We start from the raw sequence: 13,906 nt of genomic DNA on the forward strand, positions 1-13,906 counted from the left end.
GAAGGTGTCTGATAATGATAATGTGGGTCTCCTAGGCCCCTTGTTTCATATCACTCAGGTGCCTTCTGGATGGGTTGAATGAATTTATATTCTTATCTACAGAGTGTGAAGTGACCATCTCAACATATCTTACCACCATTAAATCTACGACCATTTAAAACAACTTTTCCTACTTGATTCCTTATTTTATCTGTTTCACTTCCCTGATGCCTAGTTAGATTAACTATTATTTATTTCAAATGGTTTTGGGCCGTTTGCATTTCTTCGGCGGTAAGTTATCTGGAAAGACCAACGAGGTCTTCTCCTGGCTGCCACATCCCGCCTTGGACAGTGTGATTTTGAAAGCACATTTCCCCTAGATCTGGGGCAATGATCTGAAAAGCCCTGGGGCAATGGAAAGCTCAGAAGGATGCGGCTTCTGTGAGCTTACTGGTTTGTGCCTTTGATAATCCCTTTGCATGGCACCTATCCTCTGAGGCTCTCAAAGTGCGTCACGGGAGCAATTAATTGAGCATCACAACACACGCCAGCTGTAAATATTTATGAGGCCTCATTGGTGGCTGCGACACCGGGCACAGAATAGTTAAACTAGGAGATAATAGTTACCAGGAGATCACAGCCCACGTGTCCCACTTCCAGCTCAGACTGTTGCTCTCTGCTCACCACGTTAATACTCAAAGTGATTCTGTTGGGTAGCTCTCCCTGTCCCAAGTTTATAGACGAGGAAACAGAGGACTCGGAGGGCTCCATGACTTGCCCAGTCCCACGGGAAGCAAGAGAATTGCCACCAGCCTGTTGGACCCGCAGATCCTTGTTGCCTCCTGGGGCCCTTGCCTGCAGGCAGTGGAGAGTCATGCTTTGGAGGGATTTTGCAGCTGCCGTCTGGGATGCTTTGTGGTTAGCTCTTGGCGCTCTTTCAAGTTGCCTGAGATGCTGCAGAAATTAACAGTAAATCAGTCAGGAAGGAGCAGATCATTTATCTGGGTCCTGAGAGATCTCTTTTGACACTTTCCACTCGCAGCCCCTTCCCTGACATCTTGGTCTTTGATTAGAGCCTCAAAAGACTCCCCAGACTTGCAGCTCCTGACATGTGACATGGAAATGATATGTTTCTGCGACTGTGTACAGGGAGCTTGATGCAGGCAGGGCAGGCCAGGCCACGGACAGAAAGCAGCGCCTCAGAGCAGGCAGGATGCAATCCTGAGCCCAGGGACTTTGAATACGAGGCACCCTCTTCCCGGGATCCTAGGAGGAGCTTCAGGGCTTTTGTTTGTTTGTTTGTTTGTTTTTGTTTTGTCACATTTTATCATGACACATCAATACATCCAGGATTTATTTTTCAATCCATTGACGTATATCAGAATCATGTTGAAGATTAGACATGAATTGAGTTTTAAATCTGCTTCCACCACTTGACCTTAGTCTATGTTATTTCAAAGTCATTGTCCTTTCCTTCAGCATGTCCGCCCTATCACAATGCCCGTACTTTTCCATTGGATGACCTGAGATCATTTTTTTGTTTGTTTTTTCCTTAACTTTTTATTTTATATTGGAGTATAGTTGATTAACAATGTTAGATTAGTTTCATGTGTACAGCAAAGTGATTCAGCTATATATATACAGATATCTATTCCTTCTCAAATTCTTTTTCCATTTAGATCATTACATAATATTGAGCAGAGTTCCCTGTGCTATACAGTAGTTCCTTGTTAGAACTAATCTATTTTAAATACAGCAGTATGTACATGTACATTGCTTATATGTGGAATCTAAAAAAATATGTTGCAAATGAACTTATTTACAACAAATCAATAGACTCACAGACTTAGAGGATGAACTTATGGTTACCAGGGGAGAAGAGTGGGGGCGAGGGATAGATTGGGAGTTTGGGACTGACATGTACACACTTCAGGTTTTAAATTAGGATTGCATCCTCCTTCCGACCTTGGCCTCAGCTGACTTTTATTTTTATTTTATTTATTTTTCCCCTCACCCGAGTTTTAGAATCAAAGGTCACTAACGTTGAAAGTGTGTTGGAGGTAATGTCCAATTCGTGGTTCCAAGTTTCAGATTCTTGGAGGTGGGACTGAGGTCTTTGGACAGCTAAAAAGGGTGGATCTGAAGGGAAAAATGCCTGTTCAGGCACAAGCAAGGCTCAGTTCTGGCTGGTGGGATTTCCCCACTTTGCAGATGCAGCTAAAGCTTAGAAGAGAGAAGTGACGTGTCTAAAGTGGCACAGCAAGCAACTGAGCACCGGGACTGGCCTTATTAATTACTAGCCGATGCAACAACTCAGCCCACTGAGTTCCCTGCGTCTGGAAGCTTCCTCCTAATTGTAAGGCTGTCTGGAAGCGGTTTATCTGCTGACTCCTCTTGGCGGGGCCCCAGAGCGATGGTGCTCATTCATATGTCGTATCCTCTGGGACGGTGCACCCCAGGGCCCTCTGTGTGTCACTGCAAGCCAAACGGATTAGCAGAGGAAGCAGTGGCAGAGCAGGGAACGATGTTGTTATTTCAGCTGAGCCTGAAAGCGGAGAGGGAGGCTGGAAGGAGGGGTCTGGGGAGGCGTGCCGGACTCCACGGCTCTGTCTCGCTGGAGTGCAGACAATATCTCGACACCGGCAGCTGACAGGCACTCTGAAAAGGCTCCTGTGTTAACACTCTTTGCAGCCTGACAGCCCAGGGTGATTAATGAAAGATGCTGCTTGCAAACTTGCTGGAGATTTGATGTGTTCTCTCAGTGCTCAAGGAAGGCCCATGTGTTAGCAAGCTGCCTCTTGCCAGGGAATTACAAAGATGCTCCCCGGCTTCCTTTAGTCAACAGCATCCATCACACGGCCACATGTGCACGAGCTGCAGCTGGATGGTGTGTAGCTTGGCAGCCATCCTTCTGCCCTTCCCACCCGCTTGCTCCTTTCTGCATCTGGGCCTGAGTGAAGCAGGTCTCCCTCTCTATTTCTACTTGGACAGGCAGCCGTCCACGTGGTGGGCATGGAGTATGAACTGAACAAAGCTGGCCTCCAGAGGTTTGTGGTTTTCAATATTTAAGGCTCATTTTAAATGAAGATGTTCAATTTCTAAATTATTTTGAATTTTTAATACTTCTTAATAATTTAAAAGGTTTAATAATTTTTAAAGGGTACTAAATTAAACTCCCCCCACCCTCGCTGCCTGGGAGAACTTGATCTGGTGGAATGGGCAGAGTGTACCCATGTTCTCTTATCTATGGGAACAGAGTTTGGATGGTGTGTTATTCCAGTCCCATAGAGATGGGACTTGGTCCTGTCTCCAGGGTCAGGCTCCTGGCATGGAGACTAATTCCTCATCACATCCTTGAGTCTGGTGTGTGTGGGCCCCTCTGGGTCTCCCCAGGCACCCGCCACTGGTCCAGAATGCGGCAGCAAAACCCTTGGGGAATGGTTGGGGTGATTTCATCCCCCCCTCTCAAACCTCCAAGATTAACTGGCTCAGCTCCATACCTCACTTTAAGCTCTGCCCCTGAAAGGAAAAGACTAGAATAAAATTCTCTCATTTGGGGGAAGATGATTGATCTTTTTAAGAGTCAGTAAACTCATTTTCAATATAAACCAGAAAGAAATGAAAATGGAGGTAAAGTTTCTCAATTCATTCTCATCTTCCTGCTCTTTGAACATTATCTACTCCATGTTGGGAATTGTGCACTTTACAGAAATCATTTCACCCAAACTTCCTAGCAATTCTTGTTGGACAGTATCTTTATCTCAGTGTTAGGGCTATGATGGGATGTTTATGCTGGATGGGACCACAAGCTGGCCTTTTCATTTTGCACATGGATTGACAGAGGCCCAGGTCAATCTCATGGGGGAGTCACTGGTGTCATGCTTCCCATCCAGCCTGTCTGATGGCAGGGCTCACCCTTTTCTCTCCACCTCTCTGAGGGAAGGGTAGGGTTTGCATCAGGGAGCCATGGGAGCTAAGGTGTGGAAATGCACAGTGAGCTTGGAGAGTAGGTAACCTGAAGGATAAGCTGGAAGGACTGTGTCAATCTCGAGGTGTCATGGAGCTTTGCAAGGCAGAGGATAAAGGATGCTCAGAGCCACATGTTAGGAAGGTGATTCAGGAGCGCATATGATGGAGTGGAAAGGGAAGGACTGGGATGTCACAGTCTTAGTAAGAGGTAGTGACAGCCCTCAACACTGGGTGTTTTTCTTCCTCCCCACGTGGCCACCAAAGCTCTCTTCTGATCACCTAGCACCTGCCTGGTGGAACTCACACTTGTATCACCAGAACAGAGCACAACGCCGTTTCTCAAACCTTCTACACCAGGCCCCCAACTCCTAAAAGGGAGACCAGGTACGTAAGGCAGTGCCTGGAACATGGCTTGTACACAAAAACGTGCTGTTGAATGAGCATGAGGGAGAGGATGGATGAGTGGATGAAGGCAAAGTGCACAGGTGCAGGGAAGTGCAGGTAAGAGGGCATCCCTCGAGTAAGACAGCCTTGAGCCACACCGCAGTCCCTGTCGGGGTCTATACACAGACTCACCCTCCCCCAGCAAGGCCTGGAGTGTGCCCAGCACATTAGGAACCTGATACACGGGTGTGCACACCTCCCACACAAATCCCCCTGGGAATAGGTTCTTCACTTTCACTATAGATTCAACGTTGGAGAACATCTCCCAACTCCATATTCCTTTGAAGCAGATGAAATTCACACCAAGGTGGAATCAGATCAAGACTCATATTTAATAAGTGAAAAGTGGGTTCATTCTCTTTTTGGAGGGGTAATGGAAATATTCTTTTTTAAATTGTAGTATAGTTGATTTATAATGATTCAGGTGTACAGCAAAATGATTCAGTTATATATATATTCTCTTTCAGATCCTTTTCTATTTTAGGTTATTATAAGATATTGAATATAGTTCCCTGTGCTATACAGTAGGTCCTTGTTGTTTATCTATTTTATATATAGTAGTATGTATCTGCTAGTCCCAAATTCCCAATTTATCCCTCCACCTCCTTCCCCTTTGGTAATCATATGTTTGTTTTCTATATCTGTGGGTCTATTTCTATTTTGTAAATGTTCATTTTATCATTTTTTTTAGATGCCACATATAAGTGATATCATATGATATTTGTCTTTCTCTGACTTACTTCACTTAGTATCTCTAGGTCCATCCAAGTTTCTGCAAATGGCATTATTTCATTCTTTTTTATGAACATACAATATTCTAATGTATACATGTACCACATCTTCTTTATCCACTCATCTGTCAATGGACGTTTAGGTTGCTTCCGTGTCTTGACTATTGTAAATAGTGCTGCGATGAGCACTGGGGTGCCTGTATCTTTCTGAATGAGAGTTTTTGTCTTTTCTGGGTATATGCCCAGGAGTGCGATGGCTGGGTCATATAGTAGTTCTATTTCTAGTTTTTTAAGGAACCTCCATACAGTTTTCCATAGTGGCTGCACCAATTTACATTCCCACCAACAGTGTAGAAGTGTTATGGATTCATTTTTTGTGAAAGATGTCCTTGACTAGTTCTAAGAATCTCCTGTGTTCTATTTTGTTTTTACAAAAAAAATATTTGGGAGGATGCATCTCCCTGAAGCGATCCCGAGGGAAACATTGACAGTGTTTGGCATTATTCCGAACCGTAAAAAGCTCAAACCCCCCATGACCCTCTTGGCTGGGGGAGGTCCAACCCCACTCCTACCCCCTCAGCATCCTGCCGTGCTAAGGCTCTTGGGCCTTCCCTCCTCTGAGCTCCTACGGCAGCACTGCTGGCTCTAATAGCATACTTAGTATAGTTAAAAAGCAGTGTAGAGTTATTAATTTCTTATAAAAATTTTATCTTAAATTTTACTTGGGTTTTTTCTTTCTTCAACTAGATTTTAAGTTTTTTGAGGACAGAAAGCATGTCTGGTAAGCTGTAATCCCTGTGTATAAGCTATCTGTGTTCCTGACAAATGTTGAAAGATGAAAACAAAATTATTTGGCAGTTTGATGGATATTCGGCAGACGAGTGAGTGGAGCAGAGCAGGATGCCTTGCTGTTCTACTCTAGCTGCAGTGGGCAGAGCAACTCCTGAGTCCACCATCCCCTCCACTCTCTCTCTGTCTCTCCCCTGCTTGTTCTGTCTTCTCTCTCTTCTTCCATTCTTATCCCTCTGTTAAAAGTTTCTTTTATCATCTATTTCAGGATTCAGTCTATGCCAGGCACTGGGAGTAGTACAACCTCACAGCATCCTGGTGCGTCCCGCTGGGTCCTGACTTTATTCTTCCTCCTTCCCCACTTTGTACTCCCCTCCTTTCAGCAATGTTTACGGAGCATCTCCTGCATAGGAGCTCCTTGTGGACAACCACAGAAAGATGGCGGGACACCACCCTATTGCATGCATCCTCTGAAAGCATCCTCTGTAAAGCTCTAAGCTTGTGAACTCTTTTGGGAGGACACTTTCTACAGGGGTCCAGAGGGAGCAGACACCAAGGGCAGCTGCAGAGAAGTCGAGAGAAGACCAGCAGCTGTGGCCGTCCGGCACGAGCTGTGACCTCAGGTGTGCCTGGTCAGGAAGGCTGGCACAGGGGCCTCCCTGTGCACGGAATAGAACAGGGAGGCCGTCTCCTTGAGGAGTGGCCTGCTGGGATGTGAGAAATGACAGCCACCTGTACCTTGTCCTCTGGAGTTAACTATTGCTGCAGGTCTTAGTGACAGCAGGGAAAAATCAATAGTCCATGAGGTGATGAATTGGGAAGGGTCTGAATGTGGGAAATGTGAGTGATACTGTTAGGAATAACTCCATCAGGAATGGAGGAGAAAGAGACTTGCACTTGGAGTGTGAACCTTGGCTTTGCTCCGTTCTCGAAAGTGGACTTGGGAAAGCCCTCCCCCTTCCGTTCCTTAGCCTCCTGGCTGGGCTCCCACAGGCCTGCATCTGCTTCTGTCCCACCTGTGGCACAGTATCTTGTGATCTATTATACATGCCTTTTTATGTTTGTCTCCACAAGAGGCTGAGCATCTTGATGGCAGGTGCTATGTCTTCTTTATTTTTGATTTTCCTGGTCTCCAAAGCAGGGATCTCTCCCAGGTGGGGACAACATTCTCTCCCATCTCCCTCTCACTCTCTCACACTGGGTCCCTGTCTTATATCGTCTTCCCTCCATCTCATTTACATAATGGGAAGGGGCAGAGTGAGAGCTGGGCCCAGAGGTCTCTTGCTCCAGCTCCAAAGCTTGCCCTCTTGATAACGATGCTTGACGCTGCGGTTCTCAAACTTGAATGGGCATCATAGTCACTGGGAGAGCTTGTTTAAACCCAGGTGCTTGGACTCCAACACCCAAGTTTCTGATTCAGTAGGTGGGGCCTGAGATCCTGCCTCCCTAAGCAGCTCCCATGTGATGCTGACGCTGCCGGCCCAGGGACCAGCCCTAAGAATCGCCGCTAGGAGGCTTCGTAGCTATGGCTGTGGATTTTCTTCTCAGGAGTTTAATGCATGTGCCCCTGCTTCATAGTGGAGAGTCTTGACATGAGTAGATTTGAGACTCATAGGATTAGAAAACAAAATTCACATGCGGCAACTTGGAACCCAGAAAAGGCCCTCAATCTGAAGTCAGACTCGGAATGCAAGTCCAGCTGTGAACAGTTACCAGCTCTGTGACTGTGTGACCAAGACATGTCACCTCTCCCAGGCTCTCTTTCCTCATCTGTGAAATGGGAATACTATTACCCACTTCAGAGAATTATTGTGAAGATTAAATGCCACAGTTCCTCTCATGGTTTCTGGTACTGGTTAGGCATTCAGCTATTGATAACAGTTTGGACTTGACTGGAAAACATCAATCAGGATGTTTCTGTTTCTTTCCACATGGGCACAGGGCACAGAATAGAAGTGGGTATTGGGGATTTAGCAAGAGAGATTCCATGGGACATTCTAGGAAACATTCATCTTAATATTGTTGACAGGTTGGGGGTAATGGATGTGCATGGGATCGTGTGTTTTTCTTGGTTAGTCTCCTGGGCTCTATCATCTGTGTGAAGCCCCAGCATGGAGCTTTATATTTTCCTTTGTACCTTATGGGGAGGTCCACGCATGTTTGAGTTTGGGGGTGGGTGGGGAAGGACAGCCCTTCTGCATCTGTCGCCAGAGTTGACCCCTACACGTAACTAAGGGATGGCAGTAGTGAGGGCAGTGACGTGGAGTGCCCGGGTTGTTTCAGAGATTAGTACTAATGATTATGTCCACTGTTTACTATATACCACACCCAGCTATTCAGCTTCGAAGAAGTTATTTACCCTCTCCAGTCTGCATTCGTCTCTCCTATAAAAGGAAACCTAGTAAGAATGTGATCGCTAGGATGCAGTGAGACACTACCTATTAAGCTCTTTCTTTTTCATTTTTTTACTGGAGTATAGTTGATTTACAATATTGTGTTAGTTTCAGGTGTACAGCAAAGTGAGTCAGTTATACATATGCATATATCACCTCTTTTTTAGATTTTATTCCCACATTACAGAGTATTGAATAGAGTTCCCTGTGCTATACAGTAGGTTCTTATTAGTTATCTATTTTATATACAGTAGTGTGTACATGTCAATTCCAATCTCCCAATTTATCCCTCCCCCTTCTTTCCCCCTTGGTAGCCATAAGTTTGTTTTCTACATCTGTGACTCAGTTTCTGTTTTGTAAATAGGTTCATTTGTACCATTTATTTTTAGATTCCACATATAAGTGACATCATATGATATTTGTCTTTCTCTGCCTATTAAGCTCTTAAAACAGCGCCTAGCCCGTGGTGAGTACTCAGTGGCTATTAGCCTTTGTTATTTATTGAGAACCTCCTATTTTCCAGGCACACTACAGAGGTCATGCATTTATTTCCCAAGCACAGGGACTGTTTTAGGTCCAACAGATCCCTGGTGGTCAAAATAGTCTACTCTTGTATTTTTTGTTTTCTTTTGGCTATGCTGCACTGCCTGTGGGATCTTAGTTCCCTAACCAGGGACTGAACCTGGGACCTCAGCAGTGAAAGCACAGAGTCCTAACCACTGGACCGCCAGGGAATTCAATCTACTCTTGTTTTTCTTTTTTCAATGTTTCATTTTTATATTTTCTTTTTTTCTTATTAGTTATCTATTTGATACATATTAGTGTATATATGTCAATCCCAATCTCCCAATTCATCCCCCCCCCCACCTTTTCCTCCTTGGTTTTCAAATACCATTTCTAAAATACGCAAAGCATTGAGATGGTAATGGGTTGTCGGAGTGAGGTCGCTGCTGAGCTAGCAAACAGGTCAGCTGAAATTTCAGTCCAGCACCCACAGACCCGTTCTGTTCTGCTGCCCTGCCCACCTGTAGCACTGTCCTTACTTGATCATCATCAGATGCTGATAAGAATTATAATTTGTGTGGAGAAGGAAAACATCAGTTTAATAGTTATGAAGGTATGATGGTAGATCCAATACGTAGTTTTCACACATTTTGATTTGATTTATAGATTTCATTTACTAATTTATATTCCTACAATAATTTCATTATAAAATATGCAAAGGTACAGAGATTTGTGTGTATAAGGGATTTTTTTTTTTAAATTTGGGTTTATAAATAGTTTGGAACAGGTTGCAGAAACATCATCTGTTGCTCTTTTTAATATATCTTGAGCATGTTCTGATGTATCCTGAAATAATTTGCTTTGGAAAAAAGCACTGTGCCCTCTCTCTCTTTTTTTTTTTTCAAATGTAACTGTAAATATTACTTTGATGTATGTAATTGCTGCAACCATTTCCATCTGAAGGAAGACTTCTAACCCTTCCATCTCTCATCTCTTGCTATTGTCAAGAAATAAGAAAAACCAACTTAAAATGCAGCATTCAACTGTGTTTAATGTAAACATTGAAGAAGTCTGAGAACAGCCACAAATTTTCCTTTGCTTAATGCAATCTTGAAAATATTTCAAGTATTCTGTTTTATAGGCACGCGTCCACTCTGCTTAGGGAAAATATTTCTTCAGGCACATCTTAGCATGTCAAGATTGCTTCTGGTACCTGGCACTTAGTAGGAACTGAACAGATGTTTGGCAATTGACTTGAGCTGAAGTTCACTGGGCTGCAAGGGTTGGTATAGCAGTCAGAGACCCTTGCGTCCCTCTAGGCACAGAGACAGCTCTGGAGGGCTCGGCAAGGGGGTTCTGGCTGGGTGAGGGAGGCCTGCAATCCCTCTGAGCATTGGGGTGCCGTCCAGGATCAGACCTTGGCCAGTGCAGAGCTGGAGCTGGCTTCAGGATTGGTCCCTTGTCAGTCATTTCATCAAGTAGCTTTCCTTCTAAGCTCTAAGCCTTGGTTGTGAGCCCCTTGGAGACAGGACATTGCCTCTCATCTCTGCATTTTCAAGAGCCCGTGCAAGTCCTAATGCCATAATTGCTCAGTAAATATTTTGCTCAATTGAAGGACAAAGAAAAGAAACCAAATGCGCACAAGGTTCCCTCTAGTCTCCTCGCTTCCGAGACCTGGCTGTGAGCTCATGGCCTGATCCATCCATGATTCATCACTTAAGTCATTCAGCAGCTGCAGGATGTAAGCTTCCCCCTGGCTGTCTCTTGGGCTGTTGAGAGACCTGGGTGGGTGGTGGAAATAGCCCTGGTCTGAAATGCTGTGGACACCTGGGGGCCTGTTTTTAAAATTTCTTTCAATTAAAAATTTTTTTTATTGGCTGTTTTTCCTTGCATCTGATCTTTACTTTTTTTAAATTGAAGTATAGTTGATTTACAATGTTGTGTTAATTTCTGCTGTACAGCAAAATGTTTCAGTTCTACATATATCTACATTCTTTTTTTATATTCTTTTCCATGGTGGTTTATCACAGAATATTGACTAAAGTTCCCTGTGCTATACAGTAGGACCTTGTTGTCCATTCATTCTATATATAATAGCTTGTATCTGCTAACCCCCATCTCCCACTCCATCCCTCCCCCATAGCCTATATCTGCATCACATACTTGCTGGCAGTTCAACCTGAGTCAAGTCCCTTCTTGTTCTGGGCCTTGGTCATCGTGTAACCTTTAAGAACAATGACAGCAATACAATTTTATCCCATTTATATTTCGTGTGTGTGCGTGTGCATGCGTGTGCGTGCGTGTGCGTGTACGTACGTGAGTGTGTTTGTGAGGGTGCGTGTGTGTGCACGTGCTGGTCAGCTAATTTGCCGCAGCATCAAAATTTTTACTCCTCTATTAACAAAGAAGGAAATATTCTGACCTAATTTCTGGCAGAGGAAATTTCTGGAATTTCAAATCACGGGATTCTTCTTTTGTTGTTTTTCTATTGCCCCTGTGATGAAAGAAAATAGATTATAGTCAGGAAATTGTAAGAAGAGAGGGGAAAAAAAAATAATTAAGTGCATTCCTTCATAGAAACAACCACCGAGTCAGATGTAAGCAATTAGCATCTCGCACGAAATTCGAAATCTCTCTTTGCATTTCCACTGGGGTTAAACAAAATCTGAGTTTAAAGTAATCCAATGACTTCAAACTTTTTTTTTTTAATGTAAGTGCTTTATTTTACAAGTGACAATAGCGTGGGGTAGAATAACCGCCCCCATCAGAATGAGGACGTGGGCACTCCCACATCAGGGAGGTCACGGCGGTGCCCTCCTTAAGCTCTCTGATTGTCCATGACATCGCTCTGTACAGCGAAGAGCATCACACCTGGTTAAAGGGGGGCTGTCAAACAAAGACAGTGCCTATGTGCTAAGGAATGTCCTAGATGCTTTCCTATGTTAATTGAATTCGGCCCCAAACTAGCAAACATCATCCGGTCTAGGGAGGCAGATGATTTAGAAATAGCAACTTGGATTAAAATAATTTGTATTGAACTTCTGTATAATTTAGTCATTTTGTGATGATATTTTCTATGAAGAGATTAACTTATTTTAAATTGAGTTAATTTGTTTAAATTCAGTAAGACATTCTATCATAAACCATCTCTCGTTCATTTCATTAGCCAAGTTTAATATACTTCCATTTCTTGTGCAGGCATTTCGTGAGCTTTATCAGACATTTAAGGATGATCCTTTCCTCCACAAATGTTCCTTGGCAGCTACCTGGGTAGCTCCTCTGACCCCTTTGCCCCCCTGCTTCTCTCCCCTTGGGCCACACCTGCTACTTCTTGGTCCTTAGATTTTCTCTCCTCCCTCCCCCAGGTCTCTTCCAGGGACTGGTCCCTCTTTTTTCAAGCACCTGTTGTCTTCCTTCTTCTCCTGTATCTAACTCATGCTTCTGAGTTCAGCTCACATCACTTCCTCAGAGAAACCTTCCTTCCCCTCTGAGACGGACCCCTTCACAGAACTTGTCTGAACTTTCATTGTCCTTTGGTTTAACATGTAGCTTGTGTTCATGTCTGCTAAGCTGCAGAACTGCCATCTCCATGAGGGCAGGGACTGCAGGGCTCTGCATGCCCAGGGTTTGGGTCAGTGCCCGACCTGCAGTGGATGTACATGACTGCACATGTGAACAAAGGTCTCCAGGAAATACCAAAAGATGACTTGAGACTCTATCTCCAACTAGGATTTTGTGTGAAGCCTAATGATTGCAGCATGATAAATACAAAAAATAGTGAGTTGTTTGGATATATTTTGTCATTGTGTAAATTGATCATCTAGAAAGATGATGGCATTATTGTGTTATTTTTCTTTTTTTTTGTTATTCCATGATTACACAATTATTTCATCATTGTATTATTTCATATATTTTATTATTTCATTTTTTAAAAAATTTATCTGGGTTAAAGCTCTAGTCGTAAATCTATGTCTGCATTCTGACTTCATTTCTAAGTTCTAAACATGAACATCTAACTATTTTGGGGACCTTTCTCACTGGTCCTCTGGTCCTCTGTCAGACCCAGGTCCTTTTCCTAGTGAGTTTTCCTAGTGAGCAGCTCCATTGCTCACATAGTTTCCCAACCAGCAGCCTGGGGACTCACCTTAAGTCTTCTCTTTCCTCTCCTCTCCATCCTCACCATCTCAACAATTTGTTACCAGGTCCTAACAATCGATTCCCGAACATCCTCTCTCTCCACTCCCATAAGTGATACTCGGTCTTAGTTCTACTTTTAGAACTAAGTTCTCTCCAGTCTGGACTTTGGTGTTGGCCCCCTAGCCACCTGGGCTCCAATCCACCCACCAAACTGCAGTAAGAACAACCATCTTTCTAATTAGCAGAATATTGAGTCACCTCCCTGCTTGAAAATCCTCACCACGCCTCTATTTCTGCAGGACAAAGTCCACACTCTTTACCATGATAACCAAGATCCCTGCCCCAGTGGCCTTGAATACAATTTCTGTTGTTTGTGTTCTCATTTCCTGCCACCCTCTCCCTCTGCCAGGCCCCCGCGTTGTCCTCTTTCTGCGTCATACTTTTGTATGCTCCCAGATGATCGATTCCATTTTTCTTTTGCCTCCATTGGATCTGGCAAAATACTTTCCATTCTTTAAGATTTAGTTCAAATATTAGTTCCCCATGAGGTCTTCTGTGCTGCTTCCTCTTTCAACCCTTTTAGTATTTTTGGTATATCTCTGTTTTACCATTCATTCATTTGTTCATGACTCCATTCATTCATTAACTCAGCAAGTAATATCGGATCTATCTTGTGCCAAGCTGTATGCAGTCATTAAAGAAGACACATGAAGTCTGCCTCGTGAATCTTTTATTGTTGTTGGGAGATAGGCCATAAACAAGTAAATAAACAATCATATTTTTATCATATTGCCTTGTATGTGCCTTGTATGTGTTCATGTTCCCCTAGAGTAGGGGAAGGAACACAGGCTAATTTATTACACAGAGAACTCAACACATCCCAGAAAAGTGGGAAGTGCTGTAGGTTTGTGGGGAAACTGAGGCACAGAGTGTCAATGGGTGAGCCAATGAATTGTTCTT

General features: G+C 43.8%; 1 protein-coding gene across 1 annotated transcript in view; it reads right to left on the reverse strand.

The window, feature by feature from the left end:
- Positions 1-13,384, reverse strand: part of CLNK (cytokine dependent hematopoietic cell linker) — a gene marked incomplete at its 5' end in the record, with an annotated part of 103,531 nt that extends 90,147 nt beyond the window's left edge. The window contains 2 exons of the mRNA XM_079919803.1: positions 11,232-11,303; positions 13,227-13,384. Of these exons, the coding sequence (XP_079775929.1) occupies positions 11,232-11,303; positions 13,227-13,384 (230 nt within the window). The remainder of the gene's footprint in view (positions 1-11,231; positions 11,304-13,226) is intronic.
- Positions 13,385-13,906: the final 522 nt, after the last annotated feature.

Source organism: Stenella coeruleoalba (assembly GCF_951394435.1).
Source record: "Stenella coeruleoalba genome assembly, chromosome: 4".
NCBI classification, from domain to species: Eukaryota; Metazoa; Chordata; class Mammalia; order Artiodactyla; family Delphinidae; genus Stenella; species Stenella coeruleoalba.